We start from the raw sequence: 27,971 nt of genomic DNA, 5'->3' as shown, positions 1-27,971 counted from the left end.
AGCTTGCTGATAATCCTATTTCGTAATCGATCACTCTTGGTTTCTGACACACTTAAGTGTCACTAACCCAAACAATCTTATCTCTTGCGGTCTATGGCCACTTACCTAAGGGGGGGGGGGGGGGTGCGTGACGAGCCCTAAGAACGTCTGCGTTGGAGGCCACTAACTTGCGTGACAAAATGGCGTCGCAATTAAAATTCCATTTAAAAACTAAAAGAAAGGTAAACCTTGTGTACTCAGGTAGGAAGAATCAAGGTATTGATAATCCAGACGCCTTTTTGGCTTGCTGTGTTTTTATCGCGAAGGGAAAAAAAAATAGCCAAGCGACTGTTATTTTTTTTATGAATGAAAACGATTTCACTGACAGCGAGATGAAAATGAACGTATTTGGAAAACAACTTGCAACCTAACATATCAAAATCTATACAAGTATTGCAGTACTCACACATTGCTTGAGATCAAAGTGAACGGCTAAGCCTCGACTAACGAAAATGTAAGAACAAAAATGAACGGGAAATATAAATGAACGTGGCCATCCCATACAAATAAGGCAGCACCTTACCCTCGCCTTAGCTTGCGTTCGGACGCATGTCTCAAAATTTTCAACTCTCCGAGTCATATGGGCAAAACATTCACCATAAACTGCGTCACTCTATATCACAACTTTATCTTTATCAGTTGTCGTTTTGACCATATTACTCATGCTCCTTACCGCGCCTTCAGCGCGATTCATCCCTAAATTATCATTCGCATAAACAAGTTCTTGAGCCCTCGGACTACCCAATTCAACTGTCAGTGTCATTTTAGTCTCATCAAAATACGCAGTACTAGTATTTCTCCTTTTGCAAGATGAGGATTTCTCTTTGACTCCTTCAACGATATACTGTCCATCTAGAGCGTTATACCTTGCTGTAATTCGCTTAGGGTTCACCCCCTGGGGTATGGGGATAGCTCTTGAAAACTTCGCACCCTCCACTCCCATGTTGATTCTCTGGGTCCGCTTTCCTTGCAGTAACACGTGGTCACCTTCAACTCGCAGTGTCATGTCTTCCGGGCGATAATTTCCGATGTCAAGGCATGCAATACGGACAGTATCTCCGGCCTTTTCAGTGCTTAACTTGTCTTCATCCAGCGAAAAGAAGTCAGAGGAAAACCCAGGTGAATTGAGTAGATCGGTTAATATTCTTTCGCTGTCACCAGAAAGACTGCAACAAAAGAGAAAGAGAAATCTGTAACAAGGATTGACAAATCTTCATGGCAGTCTCTCATAAGTCCCCCCGTGTAAAACAAAAGGAAATGTGGAATTATAGATAACAGCTATATCCACGAATGAAAAACCGGAGAACATTCACAAGGATCGTAGGAACTGCGTAATCACCGGTGTCCACAAACTTACACTGAAAAATTCACACGACTAATTTTCGCAAGTGTTACGCAGTTTTAGGATCATTGTCGGGCACTTTCGGAGTCATCCGCGCAATCAACTTTCATTGAACTTTGAAGTAACATAACTTGGGACATTTTAAAGATGCACTCTGTGGAAGACAAGGAAATAAAGGAGACGTTTCGGTCGTAATGCACCTATTTCGTGCAGCACCGCATACTTCCACGAAAGACACATGTCGTTTGCTTTTGTTAATGACATGTTCTTGAGCACTCACACGGTTTACCAAAAAAATAAAAAAGCAGGTCCGCGAAGCGTGCTTGTAGAAAACGCTAGTATTGCACTGAGACGTTAAGGCAGTTTTCACTTTTGTTTGGAAAATTTCTTGACAAATGGCGCCAATTATTAACATCGTACCACGTCCGCGTATGAAGTGAGTAGCCATTCAGCACTTAAAGCAATTTAGCCAAATTGAGCCAGTTTCACTTTCTTTTACCAAAAGACGATCCTTGTCACTTGCTTTTACCTATTCCTTTCAAATTTATATATTTGCCTTGCCAAAAATACCGAACCTAGGGAGTTTATGTGAATAATTTTCCTCACCGGCCGGTATGTTGTTTACAGAATGCTACATCGACTGAAAGAACCTCTACAGAATCTGTGACTAAAAGGAAGCGATACAACTAAAATAACTGCTTTCCTTCAGCCGGTATAATGAGCGAGAATATTCGCAGCATTTTTTTAACTAAAGAAATTTCAAAATTTCATCTCGAATGAAGACGTGATCCAAATGGGTTATTTTGGGAAAATCGAAAGATCTAGAAGTTCTTGTTATTGTCGGAATACGTGGATTTGAATATCACTTTTTCATTACCATATAATTAATGACCTTTCATTTGGCCCTCAAATTGCTTCAAAAATCGACACCAAACACCGATCAATTCCTCCGTTCACCTTTTTACCTGTAGCACAACCTTTTTCGCTCACAGTAGCAGTTGTTTTACGACAACCAGACTGCACTAGCAACAGCACTAAACATCGCTCATAACTAGCGATTAAAATTAAGTTTTAGGTGAAGTATGAAAGCGGAAAGAGACTAGAGGTCAGACACGACGCAAGCGCCCGGAGTCCTTCCGTTGGTGACTTCTGAGACAGTCTTAAGATATCCAAGTTGAGGTAGCTGGCTAATTTTAAAGCAGACTTGGTCTAAGCAATTAATAGCATAGTCAGGAATCTTATAAGCTCCTAAAATAGAAAGGCGTATTTTCAAACAAATCTACATATCACACTCAACCTCCCATGGATCGTTTCTACGCTACAAAACTGAAACCACAGAAACCATAGAGAGAAATGAGAGAGAGAAAAAAAAAAAAAAAAAGGCAATTTAAACAGACACGCGTTTTGTTCTACTGCGTATCGCCCGTCGATTTATTATTTCGTAGCAGTAGTTATGAATGAGTAGTGGTAGTAGCAGCAGTAACGAAAGAAAACGACTTGAAGAATAAAAGCACAAAACACGTAGACTAAACAACACAACGAGCAGAGAGGTACATTGTATTGATCTGCGGATTGCAAGAAAAACAATGGGTGGGGTGGGAGAGTGCAAGCATCTTTTCTGCGCGTTATAATGATTTTCCAGTGCTAAACCAAATATAATCGAAAATTCAAGAAATGTGCTACAAAAAATACAGATAAGTTGTTCCAGATCATTGCGATAACGAGACAGAATTCAAAAACAGAACTCGCGAACTTGCATATTGTTTTGTTTTCCGCGCGCCCTCCGACCTTGCAGTCAAAGTAAATTTATAACATGATAACTGCGTTTGGTCATGAGAAAAAAAGAAGAAAGTTTCTCGATTCAGCTCCACGAGGCCTCTTATAAATCAGAAAACAGATGCAGTACACTGCAGATCTTGGGAAACTCTAAACGTTCAACGACTGTACCAAGTCAACGATACTAACAGTTGACAAAAGTACAGGTCATATCGCATTGAAGACAATGTACAACCCACAAAATCCCAGGTATCACATGTTCAAGTACATGTTCATTTCTTTCACCAAATGGCATAATTTAAAAAAAAAAAAAAGCATGTAGTTAAAATTTGGGTCAAGACCGCAGATGAAGTATCTTCTCGACGCGTTGCTTTATTGTACAAATAAGCCGGCCGAGCACAGAACGACTCCGGTCGCTATCAATGATAGATCGATATATCACATAAACATCCCGCTTTGTTCGGCGGGTTTTGATCATTGACCAAGACACTTTCACAACACGTACTTTGTTTAGTTCAAATTGACCAAAGAGAAACATCAAAATGCTAAGCAAGCACTGAGAACTGAAGAATCGCTGCTAAGATAAATTCAAAGTCACAAAAGAGAATTAAAACTGAGTGTTACAATTTCCACAAAGACAATCAGTTCAGGGCTACAGCGAAAAATAAAGCTGAAAAATTAAAAATAAAACAAAATGGTTTCGGTTCCTTTTCGATCCTTCTCAAGGAGGCGTTTATTTACCTAAACCACGATTCTTTCCAAACGCAAATCTAAGCAAACCATTGTCAGCATTTTGGACAACGATAAAGAATTAAGGGGACCATTAATGAGTTCTTTAAGCGCAATTTGAAATGAAAATTGTCCACACCGAGCACGAACGATTCGAGAGTAAAGAAATGAAAGCAAACCTTTTCTTAAGTTCCTCAAAGTGATCCGGACTTTTGTCAGCCATGTTGGTGGAGTCCCCGGCGCCGACTATGCTTCCGTTCGGAAACGTGAAGCGTTACAGCTTCTTCCTTAATCACAATGGTAACACGAGTCGAGAGCTGCACAAGGACATCGGAACTGAGCAATTTACACTGCCACCGAAACTAACTTGTAGTTACTCGTAGATGCGTCCCGGTCATGCAGGAGATACGTCCTGAAAAGCTTTCTTGTACAGGTTACACGTTTTCTACACGTCTGCTAGCGATGTGCCTCGCCAATTTTTGGCACGGTTGAGTGCGACGAAATCACGTTTGGCTTCGATGACACGGCAATATACACTGTACCTGCAAATTGCTCGGGGTTATAATGCTTTACGTAACACTTGACGCGTCTCCAAATTATCACCAATTTCGCCGGTGAAATCTAAAAAAACTTTGAAGCGCAAATAAGAGGGCTCTTTTCCCTCAACGAAAATAATGCGGAGCAGTCAAAGCGAAGTGAAATCCATCTTGTTTACATGGTTTCATTTCGGCCGGTTAAGAACTTGTTCTAGAATGTTCCAAGCCAAAACATCAGCCCGCGAAATTAAGGTTGACTGAATATGTTATCTCTTATTCGACGTGTGTCTTCCAAGTTGTTTGCATAAGAAATCAAACAAGTCTTATGTTTCAGCAAACGTACCAAATGCAAAATCGAAGTTTCTAGAACGAATGGATAGGGAAGCAAATTCTTCAAACTGGCTTTTGGCTTCTAGGCAGCGAGTTGCTTAGAAGCTCACCAACGCCGAACGGCAAGCTTTTCCGACAAATTTTAAAGTCGAGTTTTTAACGGGAGTTTCAAGACTTTTTTATGCCGACGACCTCAACGAAAAATGCTGAACATACCATAAAGAAATCATGCTCTTAAAACTAATTCATGAATGGTCAACGGAGAATACTTAAAAATAATTCGGTCATTTTAGTAGGCTGAAATCTCTTGATTATAATATTTTCACATTAACCCGATTAGGCTCCAAAACTGGTTGTTTGCACAAATGAACAAAATTAGCCGGATCGGAGAGAAAATTACAATAACAATGAAATGCTCTCTTGGATGTTGTATTATTGTCATACGTATTTCTTTGAATTTGAAGGGTCGAAGCATTTGTCATTTAATGAAATAAAACAAGCTCTTCACACGTACACTTCATTTGTTTCCTAAAAAAAAATAAAATTTGTACATAACTTCCTACGTCCAAAACAAATTTCTTTATTGATGCTTTTCATCCACGGAATAGAGCAATAGGTCGTCAAATGAAATAATCGGGTTCTGCAATTCTGGTTTCTAGGGTTTTGTTTAAAAGTCAAATACGATTTCACGTTGCTTTCCTCTCTTTTTCCCTTGAGGATAGAACCCTCAAAACTATCTGGATGAGCAAACGATAAAACAGTGAACTTTGTTGTCGAAGGTATTTTCGACTTAACATCATGCTTGGGTCACGTTATTGAAATGTTTTGAAATGATCGGACCAGCCATCGCGTGATCTACCGCTGATTTGAGTTTACGATCGTATTTCAAGGCAATTACAAAGATAAACAGTTCTGATATTCTTAGCTGTCGCCGGTGTAATTTTAAAACTTTAACCGCGGAATTGAACGCGCGCAAATTGTCCAAGGGAATTGCGGAGCAGAAGCTTCGTTTGCAGAAGACGTCGCTCTTTTAAACTGGAACTGCATACCTAATAAGAAAATCTCATAATGGCCTCAGCTCTTGCACATTAATTAGTGCCGTACAATTTGAATACAGATAACAACCTGGTGACACGCTGGGATATTACTGAACAACCTAAAACGCACGCCTGGGATTTATTTCCAAACAAACAACTTCTAGAAGATGCATGTCGGAAAGAAGTATCTTTGTATCTAATATTCTTGGTGTTTTGGCCTACGGGTCAATTAAGGATTGGAATTGTAAATTCATAAACAAAGATAAAATGAATAACAAACTTAACCTCCGTGACCCGACTAACTGAGCGACACGCTTCGCGACAGCCTAACCACGCCTCGTTTTCATGGGTTACTTCCGAACTACCGGTTGAACTAGACTGGCGACAGTAGATTCTAGATTACTGAACACAAAAAAAAATTCCAGCTTTTGAAAAACTCTGGCAAAGAAAAAGGCAATTTCTCCTGGCTAAAAGGGAAGCTTAACTGAAATTATACACACCCTTCAAATGCGCCTTGAGATGTTCATACAATTTGCGAAATTTGTCTAGACATATCTCACTTCTCACTCCTTAATGTACAGTAACTTTAAACTGCTCTGTATCAACAGGGTTGAAATCTCTCCTGAAGCGCAACCGTAAATCGTGTTATGAGGTTTTCAGAAATTTCGAGTCCAAGCCTCAAAGGCCAAAGGTTTCGATTCAATATCAGCTGAGTACTGAACAGTACTTTCACGAAGGGCTGTTGGTTTTGTAAGTTTTCTTGGCGAAATTTATCTCTTTATCTCTCTCATTTTAAGGTTTTGGTTCCTGAATCTCCCAAGGTAAATTCGTTTGAAATTTAGGAAACGATTTTCCAGCTAACAATGAGGTTTATGTCTTCAAGTCAAGTAGTAAATTGCAAAACTTAACACAGGCAAATTACAAGTAATGAGTGAACGTAAACCGCTACGTTAATCGGGGATTCGTTAACCGAATTCGTTGGTAATTTTTTTTGTGAGCTTTATTTAAAATGGATATCCACCTGGACCAAGTTTTCTTTTAATATGTAGCCCACCCGTTAAGTTCAGCTGGCTCAAAATTCTCACCAAAAACAACCACAGCGAAAAAAACAAAACAAAACAAAACAAAACAAAACAAAACAAAACAAAACAAAACAAAACAAAACAAAACAAAACAAAACAAAACAAAACAAAACAAAACAAAACATAAATAACAAAGGGATGCGAAACCGAAGAAAATACTCCGTTTTGTGTTAAATTTGTGCTTAAACAAACTAACAGTGCTAGAAAGTTCAGAATTAAATACATGCTTAGCTTCATGCACAAATTAAACAATGCGCATGCGTATTTTTCCTCGCACGTGTTCCGAGAACAAAGTGTTACCAAGTGTTAAGCGTGCGCTGCAGAGTGGCCACGTGCGCTTTGAATTGCGCGCATGTGTATTTTGCGTAGTCCCAAGAAGAACGTGTATCGCGGCTTGCTTCTTGAATTGAAGTCCGCCTGAAGGCATTGTGCCTGTTCTGCTCTCGAGGTGTTTCAGTTGGATGACACAGTGCTGAACAATAAATATCATCAAAATTAACGTACACTCGTGCATTCTCGGAATAACCACAAGACAGATTAGAACCACGGCAATAGACTGCTCGTTTGTCGAAGTTTAAATAACATATCTAGAAAAGCTGTTGCAAAGAAGTGAAACGTCTTTTCGAATTTTGTTCAGTGTTGAGCTGGACGTCCCAGGTTTACGCCAAAGTACTTCATGGCGAAAAGCCTATTCTGTCTTTAGGACGCGCAAGCCACGATCAAAGAGCTGGGTTTTATTCGCTTTCAAATTTATTCGTCTTATGGCTGCCTAAGTGCTTTGTTGGCGACCAACTGTCCGCAATCAAGCACTAATTGATAGCTCAGAGAAAGCAAGACAATAGCGCACACTTAGAGGTTTTGTGGTCTACCTGCGATGCTTATCGATAGATCTTTCTCGAACAACGTGAAATTACTTAGCAATGCAACAGAAAACTTATACACGAATCCTGACAATGATCAGCGAGATTTTTAGCAAGCTGCGTTCACAGCCTGTAATGATTCAGCTGTGATAACTCTCTTTTTTCCCCTTTGAAGTACATGGTATAATTATAAATTGGCTTGGCTGAATGAAGGCAGTAATTTTGGGAAAGTTTGAAAACCGCTGGGTCAGGGTTAAATGAGTCTTAAGTGTAAATTTCACCACAGGAATATTTCCTTTGTGAAAATAACTTATTGTCACCATCGGCCTTATCCCATTGGATCGCTGACAGATTTGAACCCCGTTAATTAAAATCTAAACTCCAGAAATTTCGAAGTGAAGATTTTTGCATAATTGCGGCCACCGACAACGATCAAAAGAGTAGTCTGAAAGAGGAAAAAATATTTTGTTTTGATAGACATTTGTTCAAACCGATAATCTCTAATCTTTCCAAACTGGCATTTTTCAATCTTGCAAAATTAAAGCAAGGTGTATGTTTCGAAGACCCTAACCTGAACTCAAGAAAATCAATTAAACTTCTTCTTGTCAGTTTTATTTGCTACAGGCTGGAAGCTCACTTTAAATGTTGTAATTTGAAAGAAAGGAAATTAAAAAGACCTCCAACACTTTAAATTGGCCATAAGGGAAAGGGTTTGGCCTTTTTTACCGCGTGGAAGAAATTGCTTAATACCACATGCTGGGAATCGATCACGATAGTTTTATAATGGACAGGTAGAAGTTTCCAGAAATTCTCACAAGACAAACCTCAACCCGCGATGAACTTCTCAAACGGTACCAAAGAAAAATCCGCCGTTTCCTCCGAAATTTAGATTTCGAGCTGTGCTTAAGAGCTGGGAGTCGTAAAAAGTTCAGAATTTCGATCGCACTGTTATAGTTTACCGATGGAAGCAAGCGATAATTTTCCAATGTGGTTATTACATGAGGTCAGTTTAAATAATCATAGGCCCACAGCGTTGTAATTACAATATGGATGTCTCAGCTGAAGGCGTGTTAGGCAGAACACCAATGAAAGTTGTAACAAACAGCCGTATTGTTTTTTTCAAACTGTAAGTTGTTCTCTGAATGTAAGACGACAAGAGATATCGACATCCCCGCTACTTTATCGACAGCTTGTTGAGCCGACAAGGTTACAAGATTAAGGCCAGAAAATCGCCAAGAACATGAAGTCATCGCGTATCATAAACTAGAATTTCTAAAAAGGAAATGCAGTCATATGGCAATGGGTGAAAAGTACCCACAGTTTTGCCAGTTTCGTGCGAGTAAAACAATTGATACTTTGTAAGTCCATGAAAGGCTACGAACTTTCTATGGGTCGATGGTTTTTGAAGAGGTTACCGACGGCAAAGTAATTTCCGCTTTTTACAGAACACCACTGATAAATTATCGTTGAATCATATAACTGGTGAAATATAATCTATAGTTTCGCACAGCAAAGAAAATAAAAAGGACTTATTACTATTGAAATGAGTCAATGTAATCAATTTTTTCACTACAGCCGGAAAACGTCGAAATATTGATTGAATATATAAAATGACTCACCTTCCAGCTGACTTAAAGCGTCCCATCACGGTATCTGAAATAAACAGGAGAAATAAGAAGCTAATAGGAACTGCGTTGCATTTTGTCACACAATTTTCACCCTAGGGTAAAAAGTTCTAACTTTAACCATTCGTTATTGGTGTCCCGATCAAAAAATAAAATAAAATTCAAGTCGCGCGTGAAAGCTATCGTGCAATTTGAGAAAATCCCTTCGTATATTTAATATATAGAAAATAAATTATTCTAAATAACACGATCTGAATTCTAACAACATGAATTGACCTTTATTCGGTTTCTTCGACAGCGAATAATTTACTTAAAAAACACGGTTAAGTCACGGGGTTTATTCAATATGATTTTTATCAAACGTGCGACGTCTAGATTTAAACGCACCAGGCTCTATGATCGAGAAAACATTTCCACCCTGTGCCATCTATTCCATGTCAAATACTCATCAATCCAAGCACAAAAATAAAATACAGGCAAGATTTTTTTTAAAAGAGAGGTATGTTTATGAAAGCCGCATGTTATTCCTACACAAATGATCTGGTATACAGAGCTGTACACTTAGGCGCGTGGGCGTCACAAAACGACTTTTAAAATTATTTTCTTGATACTTTGTTACGGTATAAAGAACTCGGAATATGACAAACATTCAGCCCTAAGTGTGCATTGAACAAAAATGTCATTTCTCTGGTAAAGACAAAAAGAGACCTCATAAACTTTTATACGCAAGCAAACCAAGTTCAGATAACTCAGTCGCTTTAAAACGACGCACTACTGTAGTGATAAAAACAAAAACTCGAGAAACAAACTGAAATCTCCCGATTGTTCATCTTCAAACTGAACATAAAAAAAAAAAAAAAGGAAAAGAATAGGAAAGACAATGAAGAACATATTAAGCGCAAACCTGCGAGACTTTGCGACATTTCAGACAGATGACTCCCACGCCGACCTGTAGCCATATCAGAGAAAAGAACGGATCGTTTGAGACTGCAGTGTTCAACAGAACTGAATCTTGATCATACGTGCTCGAGCAACAGATACCAGCGCGAAAAGAGCAGAAGTGACCACAACACGATCCGAGGTGAATCTATCGATGCATAAATCAACAGGAACAATATACCACAACAAGGACCGAGAGAAAGTTCTCGAAAGACATCTGTGTCTTTTTCCATAAATTTAATTGGCATCGAGAGCACATTTTGTGTGGCTTAATATTATTGAAAGCGAATTTGAACGATCGAATTACGCAGCGAGGAAAACCTTATATTGCAGGAACTAAATGACTGAGAACGGGACAGCTGACTTATTATCCAAATGCTCTTACTATTCGACAGTTCAAGATAATTGACCGTTTACATTTTCAAGATCTTGTCTCGTGTTCAATGTTTTGGTGCATACCCACGTGGAAAGCCAACAAATTTCTTTAGACAGCTGCCTGTCACTCAAAATTGCTGCCACAGGCCTGCAGAAGGAAGTTACTGGAAGCACAACCTTATGCAAAAAGAGAAGCGGGATAATTTTCTATCTTCTCCACGGCGCCTATTTGGAAATTGAAGCGCGCAATCGTTTGATTTATACGGCCATTTTTTTTTTTTTTCAGAGCAACCACGCATCGTCTACGATCTAAATTATCCAACTATTCTTCATTCGTAATCCGCCATGCTCTTCCGCATGCTTGTTCCATATTTGATTTATTGTCAATTCTTCTGCGTTTTTCGACCTTAGGAAACTAACATCGTGAGGCTCACTTCGATTTGAACCGGCAAAATATTGAACATCACAAACTCCGCTCTATATATTGATTACCGATTCTTTCGGCCGGGCCAATACTAAATTGCTCTGTTCAACGACAACACCCAAAATCCTCAACCGAGTACTATTGTCTTGATATACCACAAAATTCTCCGAACTGACACAAAGAGAAATTTATGGCAGTTCTTAGGGAGAATTCACATTTCAATCTGGCATTGACTTGGGGTTTTTATGTTATGCCCGTTCGTAGGTGGTCGCAACAAATTCTCTGAACTAGTACTGAGAAAAATCTATGACAATCCTTAACGAGAATTCATATTTCGATCTGGATCGAAAGCAGGGTTATTTTTGTTGGCAACCATTCCTGAGATATTCAAATGACAGAGACCTTGGCGGCCATGTGGGAACAATAAAGCTAATTAGGATTCTTTTGTTCATGACGGTCCAACATGGCGGCGATGAAGTCAGTCGCAAACGATCTATTAGGCGTACGTTGAACAAATTTAATAAATCAATAGGATTTATGCGAAAAATTTAACCCTGAGGAAAACCAGTATTAAGTTGAGTCTGACCACTGTAGCCACAACAGCTTTTTCTAGACGATTTTCCGATATAAACACAACTCTTCTCGATAAAACTTCGACGATTCCCTACGTCTACAATGAAAACAGCAGTCCGGATATTGCGTCTATCACTAGTGAACATGGCATGTAAAACGATTTGAAATGAGTTCATATTTTCGCAGACAACACCGAATGCGACTGGATTTAGACAATCTCGCATTATATTCGTCTAAATTAAATTCCTCTAGCCTAAAGCAAACCGGATAAAATGACTTTGTCTGAAATTTTTTTGGGTTTAATACCAAAACAGCGAGTGCCATGATTTGTCCACAGGACAACCCCTGTTGTTTATTACCCTCGGTGTATACGTAAATCAGACTGATTTTTAAATGTTATCGTAATAAGTGAACAGAGAGAAAGAGAAAATAAAAAATATATATATATCTATATCTATATATCATTATTTAAAGCTGTATTTAGGTTATTTCAGTTTTGATCATGTGTTCTTTCCTATGATCTCCGATTGTAAGAAATCCCTTTCAAAGTTGTCAATTTTTCACCGCACGTGATTCCAATGGAACTCAACGGGCTTCCTCATTTTGCGGCGTCATTCGATTCATCTAGAATACAAACTATGAACTTGGCCCAACATCACCCTAACGTTCTAATCACCGCAAAAAGATTAAAACATGTACGATCAAACGAATTTCTCCAAAGCATCTTTCAAACGCAGAGAGCTACTGGCTACATGTGAAACGAGCCTTCAAGGTCATTTATCTTTACCATCGACAAATTGATAAATAGCGAAGTGTCTCACTTGTCAACCGGCGCAGTACAACAGCTTCTTCGGAAAGTGATGACTAGAACGAAATCGACTCCAAAAATAACTATTTGTTTTCGGATCATCGAGCCAGGCAAAAAAAAAAAAAATGCTCAATACTTCTATACGTCTTTCTCGACATCCGCTTTACAGCTGCACCACCCGCTCTGTATATATATAAATAAACCTCAGCTTATTTGATCTGAGCCAATATTGCTTTCACGCCGTTTAATTGAAGGGAGAGGTAGTTCGGGAAGTTCTGACAACAATTGTAGGCATAAAATGTAAACCGTGAGGTTGAGTTGAAAATTAACACACAGAAATGAAGACTGCGGCTTCACTTCTAACCAAGACCTAACTGTTGTCCTCCAACTAAGAGCGACTACGGTCAAACACTAATTTCTCCTCAGAAGATCACGAAATTGCCAGGCACATAGGCGATAGAAAATCATCAGCTATATAAAAAAAAATGTTTCGCTCACGATTTCTTTACTTTCTCAGGAATGTTTCGGTATTAAAATCTTATTAGACATTTTGGTGCGCAGCATCGCTGAACTTAGTCTTACCGTAATATGGCGAGTCCGCAGGGCGAGGAATAAAATGCAAATACTGAGCAGCGATAATACGCGTTAAAAAACAATGTCTTACAACATATTTATTGTCATCTAAGGCTTTGTTTTTTCTCAAAAACATAACTTTAAATCGTGTTTGTCGCTCTTGCACAATCACAATGTCGATACAGAGATCCTGTTAAATCGGAGACCTAGAGAAGAAATGGCACGGAGATATTTGTACTCGTTTCGTGCATAGTCTATTGAAGGTAGTGAAGTTATAGGAAACGTAAAAGGTAGGTAAAGTCTGTATACGAGCCAAGTGGCCCACTGATCAGGCCGGGCCTTATCCCGGTTAAAGTAGCATGAAGCGACTAGGAGTATTTCTTCTATCCACTGGATGGGATGCTAGTCCATCTCAGGGTTATCCGCAGTATTAAGTTCGCCGGTACCCATTCATACACTTAGTGCAGAGAGGCACTGTGAGAGTTAAGTGTCCTGCCGAAGAACCGGACCGCTCGATCCGGAGTCGAGCACACTAACCATGAGGCCACCGCGTCACGTAGAAACAGTTCATTAATTGTCAGGTTTTAACGGCAAAACAACTAATTTTTTTTTTCATGTATGAATCCGAGTTTAAGACATCTCTCTTCCTAACACTGAGAAAAATCTCAAATTGCATTATCAAGACCCCCCCCCCCCCCCCCCCTGCCCGAAATTGAATAAGACAAAATCGTGGCTGTACGATCACAAAAAAGGACATGAAATTTTACCCTCAGCGAGGGACATCATCATAAAAAGTTTCTCGGAGCCAAACTTCAAAAAAACTGCCGAACGACGAGTTATGCTAGAAAATGGTATCACACACTAAACTATGCACGTTTATATGCAAGGTTCGAGACAATTTTCTACAGCTGCCTTTATCTAAAGAACGCTATTTTCAGATGAATTTCTGGAAAAAAGCCACTCGGGCCGGGAGCGAAGAAGGACGGCTGTTTTCGCAGGCTATGGAAACAGCCTTCACGCCGGAACAAGTGCTGTGTTTTTAAATAACCTCGCGCAGACGAATAAAGCATGGTGTATTGATCGGTAAACACAGCGAATATTCCGGAGAATGAATTGTCCATTCCCGGTAGAAAATCTTTTTTAAAGATTCACACGAAGTTCTGTCAGTTTTCTTTTTTTCTTTTTTCTTTTTTTCTTTTTCGTTTTCACAATACAGTATTTTGAAGTCGCACATGGTGAATCATAAATCGGTCTGTGGTAGGAGAATATTGAGACCTTTTCGGTGGTCAGGCCAGCAAACTCAAATAAAAAAATGGCTCATGAGGTCTTGAGCTGAGAAACAAATGGCTGATATCGTCAAACTGGCAATGAAATCTGAGCGCTATTGACCAAAACAGAAACCGCCGTCATTTTCATTGCTCCGCGCTGACATGACTTTCTTCCCACGCTAGTCACTTGCGTTAGATCGCGTGTTACAACCTATTTTCAACATTGTCAGCTTATGAGAGCAAAAAAACAATTTAGAAATGATAAAATCAACAGACCAAATTAGAAAATCTCATACCCGGAATTTTCTCGAAAACTACTTCATTAAGAAAGTTACGGAGACAATTATTAAACTTCTTTACAAACACGAAAAATGAACATGGCAATCTTCTACAGTAATCACGTCATACTGAAAGCACAGCTTTGTGGCTAGGCAATTTTAAGGCGTCCTTGTGATCCAGTTTTTTTTTTCGAAACCTTCCACCATGATGGCCATTTCCTGCTCAATCTCGTATTGAAAAACAAATCTAATTACAGATAAATCTAATTAGAGTACTGGCTAAAAGATATGGAAGGAACAGTCACAATTAATCAATCCCCTTCAGGATTTATTCTTTTAATGAGCTTTCAATTTCGTCAAGAAGAAACTAGAATTTTATCAGATTGGAAACTAAAGGATAAGGACAAATTTAGTCACCGGATATTCACCAAATAAACATACCGCAAACACTCAAAGTTGCATAATAAAAGCTATTTCAAAATCTCGCCATCAAATATATAAACGAGTATACATGAAGTCTCATGCTTTGGTGTTAAAGGGAAACTGTTCACTTAGTTGTGTAGTCCCAGAGTACATTCATTCAAGAGTAAATCTAAAAATTCCTTCACTTCACTTCCGTGACTGCACTTGCAAGATAAATATCCAGTAAGGTTTACGAAAAAAGATCCAGCAATTTCGCCGACATTGCGACAACTATTTATTGAACAGGACAGACTTCGTCCAATTTCCAAGAAGACGAAAAATTTAAATAAATGCTCACTGCGCATCACAGACGACTGTTCTTTAAAAATACTCACGCGTTCGCCTTGTCAATTTATAGCTTAAATAAGTGTATACACCCACACAGCCGGTATGAAAAGCAGATTTCTCCATCAATATCATTTGTTTTTCCTTTACAGCGCTAAAGATAGATCACGCTAATATTTTTATCGTAAGGTAAAATGAAATTTGAAACATGCACGAAATTGCCGGCCCCGCTGAAAAATTGTGCTGAACCAAGTAAATATAAAAGTTACTTTATTTCTTAGAGTGGTGTCATTTTCTAAATAACTTTTCCTGTTTTCTAATGGAATAACTGTCTAATGAAAAACACTCCATAGCTAATACTGAGTCAAAGTAATTTCTTTCCACTTACTTAAGTGTTGTGTGTGCGTGTGTCCTTTTTTTAATTTTTGTTTTTGTTTTTTTCATGTTTGTGTAAGAAAAAATATTCTGCAGTAAGAGATATAAATTACCACATGTAGATCGCTAGATAAACACATCCCTTTAACAAATGTTTCTGGTAAGTAAGTGTCTCCACAAAACCCGAAATACACTGTAGCATATTTCAGAGACCTCCCTCTACCAGCGCCTCGACTTGTATTACCCTCGACCAGCTATTAAGAGACCTGGGAACAAAACTTCGTATATTTTCGGAAAGGTTTCGTAACCACTCCGAGAAGTCACGAACGTGATATCATTGGAGCATTTTTCGACAAACATTTTCCGAAAAACGTCAACGTATACCTATCTACGGGACCTTAGGATTTTTTTTTTCTTTTTTTTTTCTGCATATCCGACCTCAAACTGTAGTAATCATGTCATACTGAAAGCACAGCTTTGCGACTAAGCAATTTTATGTCGTCCTTGTAATCCAGTTTTTTCTCGAAATCTTCCACCATGATGGGCCATTTCCTGCTCAATCTCGTTTTGGAAAACAAACCTAATTGCAAAAAAATCTACTTACAGAGTACTGGCTAACAGATATGAAAGAAACAGTCACCATTACTTAATTCCTTTCAGGATTTATTCTTTTAATGAGCTTTCATCTAGTCAAGAAGAAACTAGAATTTTATCAGATTGGAAACTAAAGGATAAGGACAAATTTAGTCACCGGATATTCCCCAAAGAAACATACCGCAAACACTCAAAGTTGCATAATAAAAGCTATTTCAAAATTTCCCCATCAAATATATAAACGAATATACATGAAGTCTCATGCTTTGGTGTTAAAGGAAAACTGTTCACTTAGTAATGTAGTCCCCGAGAACATTCATTCGAGAGTAAATCCAAAAATTCCCTCACTTCTCTTCCGTGACTGCACTTGCAAGATGAATATCCAGTAAGGTTTACGAAAAAAGATTCAGCAATTTCGGCAACATTACGACAACTATTTATAGAACAGGACAGACTTCGTCCAATTCCCAAGACGAAAAATTTAAATGCTAAATGACGCATCACAGACGACTGTTCTTTAAAAATGCTCACGCTTTCGTCTTGTCAATTTACAGCTCAAATAAGTGCATACACCCACACAGCCGGTATGACAAGCAGATTTCTCTATCAGGTTCTATCAATATCATTTGTTTTTGCTTTACAGCGCTAAAGATAGATCACGTTGATATTTTTATTGTAAGGTAAAATGAAATCTGAAACATGCACGAAATTGTCGTCCTCGCTGAAAAATTGCGCTGAACGAAGTAAGTATAAAATGTTACTCTACTTCTCGGAGTGGTGTCATTTTCTAAATAACTTTTCCTGTTTTCCAATAACTGTCTGATGAAAAACACTTCCAAGCTAATATTGAGTCAAAGTACTTTCTTTCCACTTAGTTAAGTGTTGTGCGTGTGTCCTTTTCTTATTTCGTTATTTTTTTTTTTTCATGTTTGTGTAAGTAAAAATATTTTGCCGCAAAAAGATATCGATTACCACATGTAGATCGCTAGACAAAAAATCCCTTTAACAAGTGTTTCTGGTAAGTAAGTATCTCCACAAAACCCAAAATAGCATATTTCAGAGACCTGCCTCCACCAGCGACTCGACTTGTCTTATACGCGGCCAGCTTTGAGAGAACTGGGAACAAAACTTCGTGTATTTTCGGAATGGTTTCGTAACCACTCCGAGAAGTCACGAACGTAACATCATTGGAGCATTAAAGCAAGTGTTTACCTTTGAATGGGACCTTAGGATTCTTTTCCATATCTGACCTCAAATACACATAAATTTCTCATAAAGATTAATAATTAATCAAGTTAAAATCATAGCCATGACGATGTTTGGAAATGCCCTCAACTACCATAGCTCTATAGAAATTCTATACCATTTCCTTCGTTTGCATGGAGTTCCGATAGGGAAGATATACCATAGACGAGAGACAGTGTTTCATCCCATATTTAAACACCTCGAAGTTCGCCGTACAAAAACACTCCATTGCGCTTCGTCTTTTCAACTCTCCTCTACGTCTTTGGAACTGAAATGTGACGAGACATTCTCTCTTGGTTTATATCTTATGCGTAGCTGAACAAACTCACCTTCGATCATTTCTTGGTAGTAGCCAGGGTAAACTGTTTCTGGATGTCTTTGTATCTTTTCAGTTCCTGTAAGGAAACTGACGGTACGAGATTGCTCAACGCCTTCTGAAAATCTGTCTTTGTGACTTGAATGTCTCCATCTTCCTCAACAGAGTCAGCTCGGCCTAAGAAGAAAAAGCACCATTTACGTCAAAACGGGTTCCTGAAAAATTAATTATCTCTTACAAGGAGGGGGTTTCTTGTTTTGTTCTATTTAGATCTAACCTTTTAAACGCTAGAAAAGTCTGTCTGAAACAAACACATTAACCACAGTAAGCCATACCTTCGTAAACTCAATGGTTCACGAAATTTAAGAAACCTCTCGAAACCTATTGAAACTTATGTCAAAAAAATTTTGTTCATTTATATCAATGTTAGCAATTTCGCAGCAAATTGTTTAGTCCACAGTAGATGTGAGTTTCCGTCTGTGCTATTCGAAGTAAACGAAAAGATACAGCTAGTTTATATCGAAGAACATGATAGAAAATCCCAACTGGTGAGAGGCAAACCAGTTGGGTATTTACAAACATGACCAAGGAGTTGACCTAGGGTTTACCGGGAAACAACTCCAGCTTAGTGGTAAGAGCGGAACTTGACCCAGCGACCTCCAGATTTCAAGTCCGGCGCCCTAACCACTCGGCTACGCTACCTCCTCTAATAAAGCTACGCTCTATTTCTAGCCATTTTATGAGTCCAGGACAGATGCAGCGCCTATTCAATCACCTTGTTCGAGTAGCTCAATCTTCCGCTTAACAGACTGTAACATGGCATCCGAACACAGCGCGTAGAAATCAGCTCCTGTTAAGTTAGCAGGGCAAAGGGCTGCGACCTCCTCCAACCGCAAATCAGGATGTAAACAGAACCTGCAGGAAAGGGAGACAGGATTACGCTGTTATTTCTCATTATAACATCGAGACATTTTCAAGCAGATACGAGAAAAAGGAAATACTGCAGTAACAATCTCTGAGATGATATCTTGATGTACAACCGCATTCTCATAACTAATTTCCAAGGGATAAGTGGAAATTAGTATAAGGAGAAACAATCATCTGATCTTGGTGTCGTATAAAAAGGATTGTGGCCCTTTTGAGAAAAATGTGACCATAATTTTATAAATCACGTATGTGAACACGTAACTTGCGACAAAGAGAAGTTGTTTGACAAAACTCCACAATGTTGCAAAAAAAAAAAAAAAAAGAAGAAAGAAGTCTTACCAATAGGTACCATAAAACAAACCCTAGGTGTCATTTTAATCAAGTGAAACGTCATTTTCAATGCGTCAGGTGCAACGACTTCAAGTAATACCTACTTCTTAACATCACTGTACAAATTGACGAACATCCGATGAACCCACTTCACTGCCATGTTTATTACATAATAATAATAATAATAATAATAATAATAATAATAATTTAAAAATACTACTACTACTACTACTTTTTTTTTTTTTTTTTTTATAAATAAGGTATATACAAGGTAAAAGTAAGTAAAAGAAATAAACTATTAAAACCTATTTCAACAGTGTTTACATAATGGCTCCCTCCTGGGTTTCAACGTCAATATCGGTATATTACAAGGTAAAAGTAAATAAAAGAAATAAACTATTAAAACCTATTTCAACAGTGTTTACATAATGGCTCCCTCCTGGGTTTCAACGTCAATATCAATGTTCTTAAAGTCACAAAAGGCTTTCCTTCTAGCTCTTGAACCTCTTAGGCAGATTAGTGCGGATCTTAGTAAAGCGAAGGATGTCCTTGCTCTTATCCAGGAGATTGTTTTAGCATCATAATAATAATAATAATAATAATAATAATAATAATAATAATAATATCACATGTACTTACTTTCTAGTTAGAGCTCTAAGTATGTTGAGCTGTGATTCTTTGTCCTCACTCACGCCAAGGTAAAGAAGTTTATCAAATCGACCTGGTCTCAAAAGCGCAGGGTCCAAGAGGTCAGGTCGGTTTGTGGCCCCGATGACGAACACGTCACAAGCTTTGTGAAGCCCATCCAGCTCAGCTAACAACTGGGACACAACTCTGCGGAGCATCAAGGGATACTGTCACGTAACAGCAGCATTTCAACTTTTACATCCTCAAGAGTAGATTATAAGTAAAAACCAGTCTGAAATTTTTGTTGGAAAAACGTTTGATTCTTCACTTTAAAGAGTTACTTTTCGGGAGAAGCTGCAGCGTGACACGCAAAATAATGAAAGCAAAGGAGGGTTTGTCCAGAAACAAAACCTGATGAAAAACTGTGATTTTTGCCCAAATAAGGTATTCCTCAATTCGTGACTTACCGATCCATGACGCCACCGGAGTCCCCACTCCTCCCCCTGTTGGGTGCTAGTGAGTCCAGCTCATCAAAGAAGATCACACAAGGCCGCGCACTCTGAGCTCGAGTGAACACTTCGCGAACATTCTGTTCACTTTGACCCACGTACATGTTGATCAGCTCTGGTCCTTTCACACTGACAACAAAAGTAATATATATGACTTTCAAACTTCGTATTTCACGTCATAACATGTGTTCCTGTTACACAAAAAAGTGAAAGGATATCAATGTACCTCGAATAATTTTTAAGGAAGTGGTCTGACGATTCAGGAGCCAAGACTGTCAGAACTTTTTTTCTTAGTGACAGATCATAAAATAAGAAGCAAAAGAGAGGAATGGACAGGAAGATGTTTTCACAAGTGTGTAAGGTGCAATATTATTTCCTCATCAATTGTTTTGTTTTTTGGTCTCTCGCTTAATGAATCCATGAGTTAGAAGGTAAGCAGTCTTGCATTCCTACAGTGTGTCTAAAAACAGAACACCGCAAGCAGTGGGTAGACTATACTAGCCTCCTCCACTGACTCTCTTTGGGCTCATCATTCTACTTTTCCTCAAAACGTACGGGTGTGCATCTATATGATATGGTATTTTTTCTGATTATTCTCATGTAGTAATCTATAGTGATGGTACATTGCCAAGGAAATGTATGTCAGGACTGCTCATGAATGCTGCGTTACCTGAGGAAGTTTAGAGAACATTCTGTTGCCACTGCCTTGGCTAGTAACGTTTTGCCAGTTCCAGGAGGGCCATATAACAACACTCCTGTGAGAACATAGCCAGAAATTGAATGTTATTGATAGTACCAATTAGCTAGCTTAGCTGCTGAAATTTTGCATGCAACTGCAGCTACCTTATTTCAGTAGAGTACATGTACAAGGACAGTATCTAACACATACGACAAAGCCGTGAGGGAAGTGGGAGGTACACTGTAGTTATTACATGTAGCTCCTAGCATTACATGTACTTATAACAACAAAGCAGATAATAGGACAGATAATTTACAGCGCAGTACCTGATCTCCGTAATCCTGCTGCAAACAGCTCAGGATGTTGAAGAGGCAGTTGAACTGTGTCCAAGATCTCTGCCTTGATATCTGCCAGACCTCCCACGTCTTCCCACTTAACACTTGGAATCTTAGGAGCTCCAATTGCATCTGACAATGATAACTGAAGAATTTCCAGTGAGCTCTCAAAATCTTGATTGCTGAGTTTGACACCCATTGAACTAAGCTGTTGCTCCAGTTTCCATGGAAACCAAGTTGGGGTAGTGTCTGTGATGAACCTTAATTTCTCAGGGCTGTCATCTAATAAACCTTTTGCAGCAGCATTTGAAGCATGAGTGAATAGCACAACCAAATCTGCCAGCACCAACCCAGCTGTTCTTTTGGCAAGCTGTTGAAATGACACATCATTTCCAACAGAAGCCATCTTAGCCAAGGCACAAAGCATGTCACATCTTTCACTCTCAGTAGGTGCTTCTAGGGTCAGCTCATGAAGGAAGCAGGAAAACATGTCAGAGGTGATGTCATCTGGAGAGGAGGAAGTTGCTATGACTACCACTGGCCAATCAGAGTCTTCCTGAAGGCTGTAGATACAGTCAAGCATTGTGCCTGCTATCCGTGGTTCATCGTCGTTTCCCTCTTTGTCTTTGCCCAGGGCATGAATGTTTTGCAGTAACAGAATGCAAGGTGAGCAGAAAATGGCTAAAAATGACACAGATTTAGGTCATACTTCAAATCATAATTGCTTGATATAAACTTTATCTTAAGTTGCACATTCCAAAATAGGTACATTGTACATGTAGGTTCACCTTTTCAGTCTCAGTTAAGAAGTTGTGAGAAGATCAAATACTATGGATAAGGGAAAGAAGGCCACTTGAGGCTAGTGAATACATGTAGTTCTGACACTGGACTAGTTGGCTGACTGGCTGACAGACAGACAGACAGACAGACAGGCTGACTGACTGACTGACTGACTGACTGACTGTCTGACTGTCTGACTGAATAACTGAATGACTGAATGACTGACTGACTGAGTACTGACTGATCAACTGACTGACCAACAGACCCAACCGACTGGCTGACTGATGGGGTGATAGACTGACTGACTAACAAAAAATTGATTGACTGAGTGATTGATTGATTGATTAATAGATCAATTGACTGATTGACTGACTGACTTACACAGTGTCCAACACACCAACCAGTAGAGTTAAAACACTGATTACTGACTAATTGTGCTGCATAACGTTAACAGACCTCTCTGGAATGTATTCTTCAGTCTTGCTTCTGTTGCTGCCACTGACTCCCCAATCAGATCATAGCAACTGACTTCAAAAATGTGCATGTGCAATCTTTTGCTTGTTGCTGTAGCAACTGTCCTCTTTCCAGCTCCAGGAGGTCCAGTTAAAAGAATCCCACATGGAGGAAGAGAATGACCATCCCTTAAAAGAATTGACAATATTTTACATTAATTTACCTCAAATGTTCTTGAAAATTGTTAACAGAAATACATGTAGAGGATGAGGCCATTTTCCAAGCATCTTAGTTTTTATTAATCAATTTAGAACCTAATGACAGAAAATTAAAATTACACAGGTTAGGGAACACGATGGCCATATAAAATTTGTTGATCAAGGTTTTCCTTGGTGCATCATTCCTCTTTTTTGCCACTCTGATACAGAGCCCTGTAAACTCTACAGTCACGTAAAACACTATTTTCAGGTTTGCATTATCTACATGTACATGTACAAGGCTGGTGCAAAAAGAAAAGGGACTTAGAAGATCAAGTTTACTGAAAGGAACCAAAGAGAGAGTTTCAGGCATGAATCCTTCAAGTGTTATTTTTTGGCACTGCCTCAGATTGCAAGGCAATTAATTTAAAACTGGTTGCGATTTAAGTTTCTAAGCTGTAGATGAATGATGAATCTTTGAATATTTTGCATGCAAATTACTGGTTGTCATTTTTCTTGCTGTTCTTTGACACTAACTGTACAAGGTCTAGACAGATGGGGATTGGGAGTGGCTTGGGAATGGAATCTGTAACCTGGCCAACTTTCAACATTTTAGGATGAAAAATCATTTAATAACACAATTTAATTCATCAGAGTCTGCTAACCTGGTGTTCAAATAGGGTTTCACGACATTCTCCAGAGCCTCAGTACAAATATTTAATCCTGCAGGACTTGTCTGCTCCCAGTAACTTGGTCTTGATCCACATAACTGTGTATGGTGGACAGCTGGCACATAACTGTGTACTGAACCTCTCTGTCAAAAATTGTTTCATAAAATTAAAAAAAAAATGCACAACATAGAAAATCACCAGCATTACTCGCCATCATGTCAAGTTTCTCAAAAAAGCTAAAAAGCTGTCCCACCTAATTACATGTAAGCCTGTGATAAATACACATGTTCAGTGAGTGTTTGCTTTTCCAACTAAAGATAATAACATCCTCCAATTAGTGAGAACTACAAAAATTAATAATTAAACTTTACAATTCCTTTCTACCCTAAGCAGGAGGCAAAACCTGGAGAAAAAGCTACATTGTGTACAATGTAGCAAGCAAGATAAACAAGAATAACAAACTACAATGTAGGTTTCTTGCTTTAAACATAACTCTACAGCTTGTTCAGTCTATGTTAATACAGACATTGAGACTACATGTGATCATTATTAATGAGGGTTTGTTTAAAATATTTTGGCACAGATTCTTAAATTAGTATATATGTAACAGATGTTTTGTAAATGGCTGAATGAAAGAAAAATAAAATCTGTAATCCCAGTACTCAATCTGCCATGGTAAAATATCTAGTCTACTTAACATGTACCTGGGTAGGCTTGACCACCAGCCACTGTTTGGGAAAGGAGCCCGCACATCTCTCCTGACCTCTCAGGGAGGATGCTCAAGGACCAGACCTGAGAAAATGGCTTGAGTAGAGCCTAACACCAGGGTATCTACATAATTATGTACTTTGCACCTGCAAGTAAGTACTGTACATTGATAACTGTGTACTTACTTGATATAAGGAAGAATGCTCCATGTCAACAAGGCAGGACGTCACTTCATCAGTCTCACAAACAAGCCGTGTCACTTGAAAGTAAACTGAAAGATTTCTCTTGCCTTGGTCATCAGTTGAACTGGGCCGTTTCCTAGCATCACCATTTTCTTGCCAGTTGTGAGATACATAAAATATATCCCCAACTGTTAGCACTCTTGGTACTTTGAAATGTGTCTCCAGTGCGTGATCAAAAGAATCTCCAGCTTTACGATGTGGTGAATGAACCAGGGAAATGTGAGCTTCTGTTGCAAATGGTGGCTTGCCACTTTTGCTTGCAGTGCTTGCATCTGCTTCAATCTGCCCTTTGTCAGAAATTGCGTGAATATAGATACTAGGACTTGTAGCATCATACGAGGTGCTCTGGTGAAATAAATTGAAGTGAAGCACAGATGTGATATATCCAACTCCATGTTGAATTTCACTGCAGTTTATAAATGGAATGAAACTGTCCCTGATAGGACTGTTCATGTAAGCCTCAGGTTCAGTCTTAGAAGTAGCTGCTACAACTTGAACAATATGACATTTGCTTATGTCACAAGGGTCTTGATTGAGTGCTTCATGTACATCTGGACAGTGTACCTCCCGTTTGTTAACACCAACTGCATCTGCATGATCTGTGCATATTTTGACCCAACTTCCATTAAACAAGCACAAATCAATCAAGGTTGCCAGTGATACATAAAGCCTACTATTTGCATCACAAGTCGAATCTGCATCATTTTTTATATCCCAGTCAAAAACTTGAACTTTTAACTGGTGACTTCTTCTAACCGAGCCACCTTCAGACAAGTCATGTGATCTTTCTTGTGAAAGACTCCAAGGAAGATTGCGAGCAAAATCAGAGACCAGAAACATGTCAGAGGAATCAGACCGATTTATTCCTGCCTTTGTACCACTACTTTCAGAGCCCGAAGAAATAGCGAATTCATCTAACTTAGAGACTACTAAAGATGTTTCTGAGGTGATTGAGCCTCGCAACACTGGCTCACACTGCAACACAGAGAACTGAAACCATTGTTTTCCCTTGCTGTCGGTTGAAATTTCATACTGGTCTTTAGGAAGGTAGAAAACATCATTTTCACGTAGTATTACAGGTCCTGCCGAGATGCTATCACGAAGACACGGTGCTAAGAATTTCTTTGCCCACAAAAATCTATCTTCTAGCGAAGTTCCAATCACAATTCTTTCAAGTGGAACAGGATTCGCCTTTTTGACCCAGACAGTTTCACCAACGTGAATTTCGTGATTGTTAAGGACGTTTTCTAAAATAAAAACCTTTAAATTGTCATTGGGCGATCGAATGTTTAAGTCTGTTTCTTTGCAAGCACTTACGTTTAAAATCAAGTCTTTCTTTGGAGTCAAATATTGGAGGTCAGTTCTGAGCGCTAAGGCAAACCTTTTTCCTGTTTCTTGCACAAACATTGAATCATCATAACTTAAAGAAATAACTCCTTCCAGGAAAGGAAGATCAGAGCCGCAAAACGAGATAAAATCCTCCTTGGAAATCGAGCAAATAACACCTCTTTGGTATTCGCCGTTCGCCATATTTTCCCTCTCAGCTACGTCACCTGGCCTTTGGGCTGGCAAGGCGAGGCTACCATTCTGATATACATCACTTCAGGGTCCCTGTGACTTGTGTTTACAAGAGAGCATTTTAGGACAACATTGCAATGAATCGGACGACATCGCCTAGGTTATCGTCTTCTGGAAGCAGTTTGTCCTCAACTGTACGATCTATTGGCTTGATCAGACACTCGTAGCTGTAGAGACCGTTTCTTATGTAACCTTTTGAACACGTGCACAATGTCTGAAAATAATTTACAGAAGGAACAAGTCGAAGAGCCGTTGCTTCAGGACAATCCCAACAGATTTGTCTTGTTTCCACTAAAGTTCCCTGACATATGGAAATTCTACAAGAAATCTGTGGCATCCTTTTGGACGGTCGAAGAAGTGGACCTGGGAAATGACTTAGTCGATTGGGAAAAACTGAACTCTCAAGAAAAACAGTTCATTTCACATGTTCTGGCGTTCTTCGCAGCCAGTGATGGCATAGTTGGAGAGAACTTGGTCGAAAGGTTCTATCGTGAGATACAAGTTCCCGAGGCAAGATGTTTCTACGGATTTCAAATCGCCATGGAAAACATTCACTCCGAAATGTACTGTCTGTTAATTGACACTTACATCAGGGACCCAGGAGAGAAGGAGAAGGTTTTCAATGCTATTGAAACTTTCCCCTGTGTTAAAAAAAAGGCACAGTGGGCATTTAAATGGATGGATAAAAGTTCTACAGCTACTTTTGGTGAAAGAGTTGTTGCGTTTGCGGCTGTCGAGGGGATATTCTTCTCTGGTGCGTTTGCATCAATTTTTTGGATCAAGAAAAGAGGCCTAATGCCTGGTCTGACATTTTCTAATGAGTTGATTTCCAGGGACGAAGGCCTTCACTGTGATTTTGCATGCCTGATTTTTTCGCATTTAAGGCAGAGGCCACGCGGAGAACGGGTTAGCGAGATTGTATGTGATGCGGTTGCCATAGAGAAAGAATTCTGGATAGGGGCCTTACCGTGTCGTTTGTTGGGTATCAATTGCCACTCCATGGCAGAGTACATTGAGTTTGTTGCCGACAGGCTGTTGGTGGCATTGGGACTTGAAAAGTATTATAAAACGAAAAATCCTTTCCCATTTATGGAAAACATTTCTTTGGAAGGCAAAGCTAATTTTTATGAGCGGAAAGTTTCAGAGTATCAAAAAAGTGGAGTCATGAATGAGAGATGGGAAAATTTTGTATTCACCCTTGATGCTGATTTTTAGTAAGCAGGTGTTTATATAATGTGAACACTAGCCCTATCTCAAATTCACTCATGAAAACCCGTCATGTTATAGCGTGTTTTCAAATGACGTGGGGAGCAGGAATTGCGTCATGGTGAGAACGCTTGCCTGCCATCAAAGTAGCCTGGCAAGTTTTATTTCAACCCTGTGCCATGTGTGGTTTGAGTTTGTTGTTGGTTCTCCCCTTGCTCTGAGAGTTTTTCTCCAGGTTCTCCAGTTTTCCTCCCTCGACAAAAACCAACCTGACCAATTTCCAATTCAACCTGAATAGACCTGCATGAAAACCAGCTAAGGGCTGATATGACTTCCTCTCTAAGTATTGTAATTTATTTATTATTTATTGATGTCAAAGCAGTCACATTGGTGTCATAAAACAATGGAACCTGAGTCCTGCACATTGGAGTAGCAAACCAATCCTGTGAGAATTGAACTCTTTTCTTGTGTAAACACTTTCTTTTATTTCAATAAATTTTCACAGCCTCTGGCCACATGAGTGTGTAATAAGGTCTCTCTCTATAACTTTTATAAGGGCAGATTCACCAATTTAAAAAGCTGGTTTGTGAGATAAGTGCCCTTCTTCTCTTTTCCTTTTCCCTTTCCTACCTTAATTCTTTTCCTGTGAAGTTACTGTGTGCAGGCTAAAGAGAGAAAAAAAAATCATTGATTGCATTAACTGGGAGGATAAAAATCAAACGCAGCAATCCAAAGTAGAAAAAAAAAAAAAGAAAAGAAAAAAGAAACGAAACGAAACGTGAGAAAATTGCAGTAGGAAAAGTCCTAGTAACGCAGTGGTTAACCCCTACCCTACCCCAAACGGAAACATTTATCTCC

At 39.0% G+C, this 27,971-nt stretch overlaps 2 protein-coding genes across 2 annotated transcripts; one reads left to right on the top strand and one right to left on the bottom strand.

Annotated features, from left to right (window-relative positions):
* Positions 1–1,102: 1,102 nt before the first annotated feature.
* LOC110046325 (peroxisomal ATPase PEX6-like) lies at positions 1,103–25,902 on the bottom strand. Its single transcript, XM_020752019.2, has 11 exons — positions 24,273–25,902; positions 23,374–23,522; positions 22,515–22,699; positions 21,270–21,959; positions 20,935–21,019; positions 20,223–20,393; positions 19,768–19,962; positions 18,647–18,786; positions 17,885–18,048; positions 9,351–9,384; positions 1,103–1,205 (listed from the first exon to the last, which is right to left on the bottom strand). Exons 1-9 carry the CDS (start codon positions 25,857–25,859, stop codon positions 17,891–17,893), a joined length of 3,360 nt encoding a protein of 1,119 aa, XP_020607678.2. The 5' UTR covers positions 25,860–25,902; the 3' UTR covers positions 1,103–1,205; positions 9,351–9,384; positions 17,885–17,890.
* A 215-nt stretch (positions 25,903–26,117) lies between these two features.
* On the top strand, positions 26,118–27,847 carry LOC110046326 (ribonucleoside-diphosphate reductase subunit M2-like). Its single transcript, XM_020752020.2, has one exon. The coding sequence runs from the start codon at positions 26,118–26,120 to the stop codon at positions 27,120–27,122; it is 1,005 nt and encodes a 334-aa protein (XP_020607679.2). The 3' UTR covers positions 27,123–27,847.
* Positions 27,848–27,971: the final 124 nt, after the last annotated feature.

The sequence above is a fragment of the Orbicella faveolata genome, unplaced genomic scaffold, assembly GCF_042242905.1.
Source record: "Orbicella faveolata isolate gen_17 unplaced genomic scaffold, um_ofav_v1 contig_24, whole genome shotgun sequence".
NCBI classification, from domain to species: Eukaryota; Metazoa; Cnidaria; class Anthozoa; order Scleractinia; family Merulinidae; genus Orbicella; species Orbicella faveolata.
This window is presented reverse-complemented; position numbering and strand designations above follow the sequence as displayed.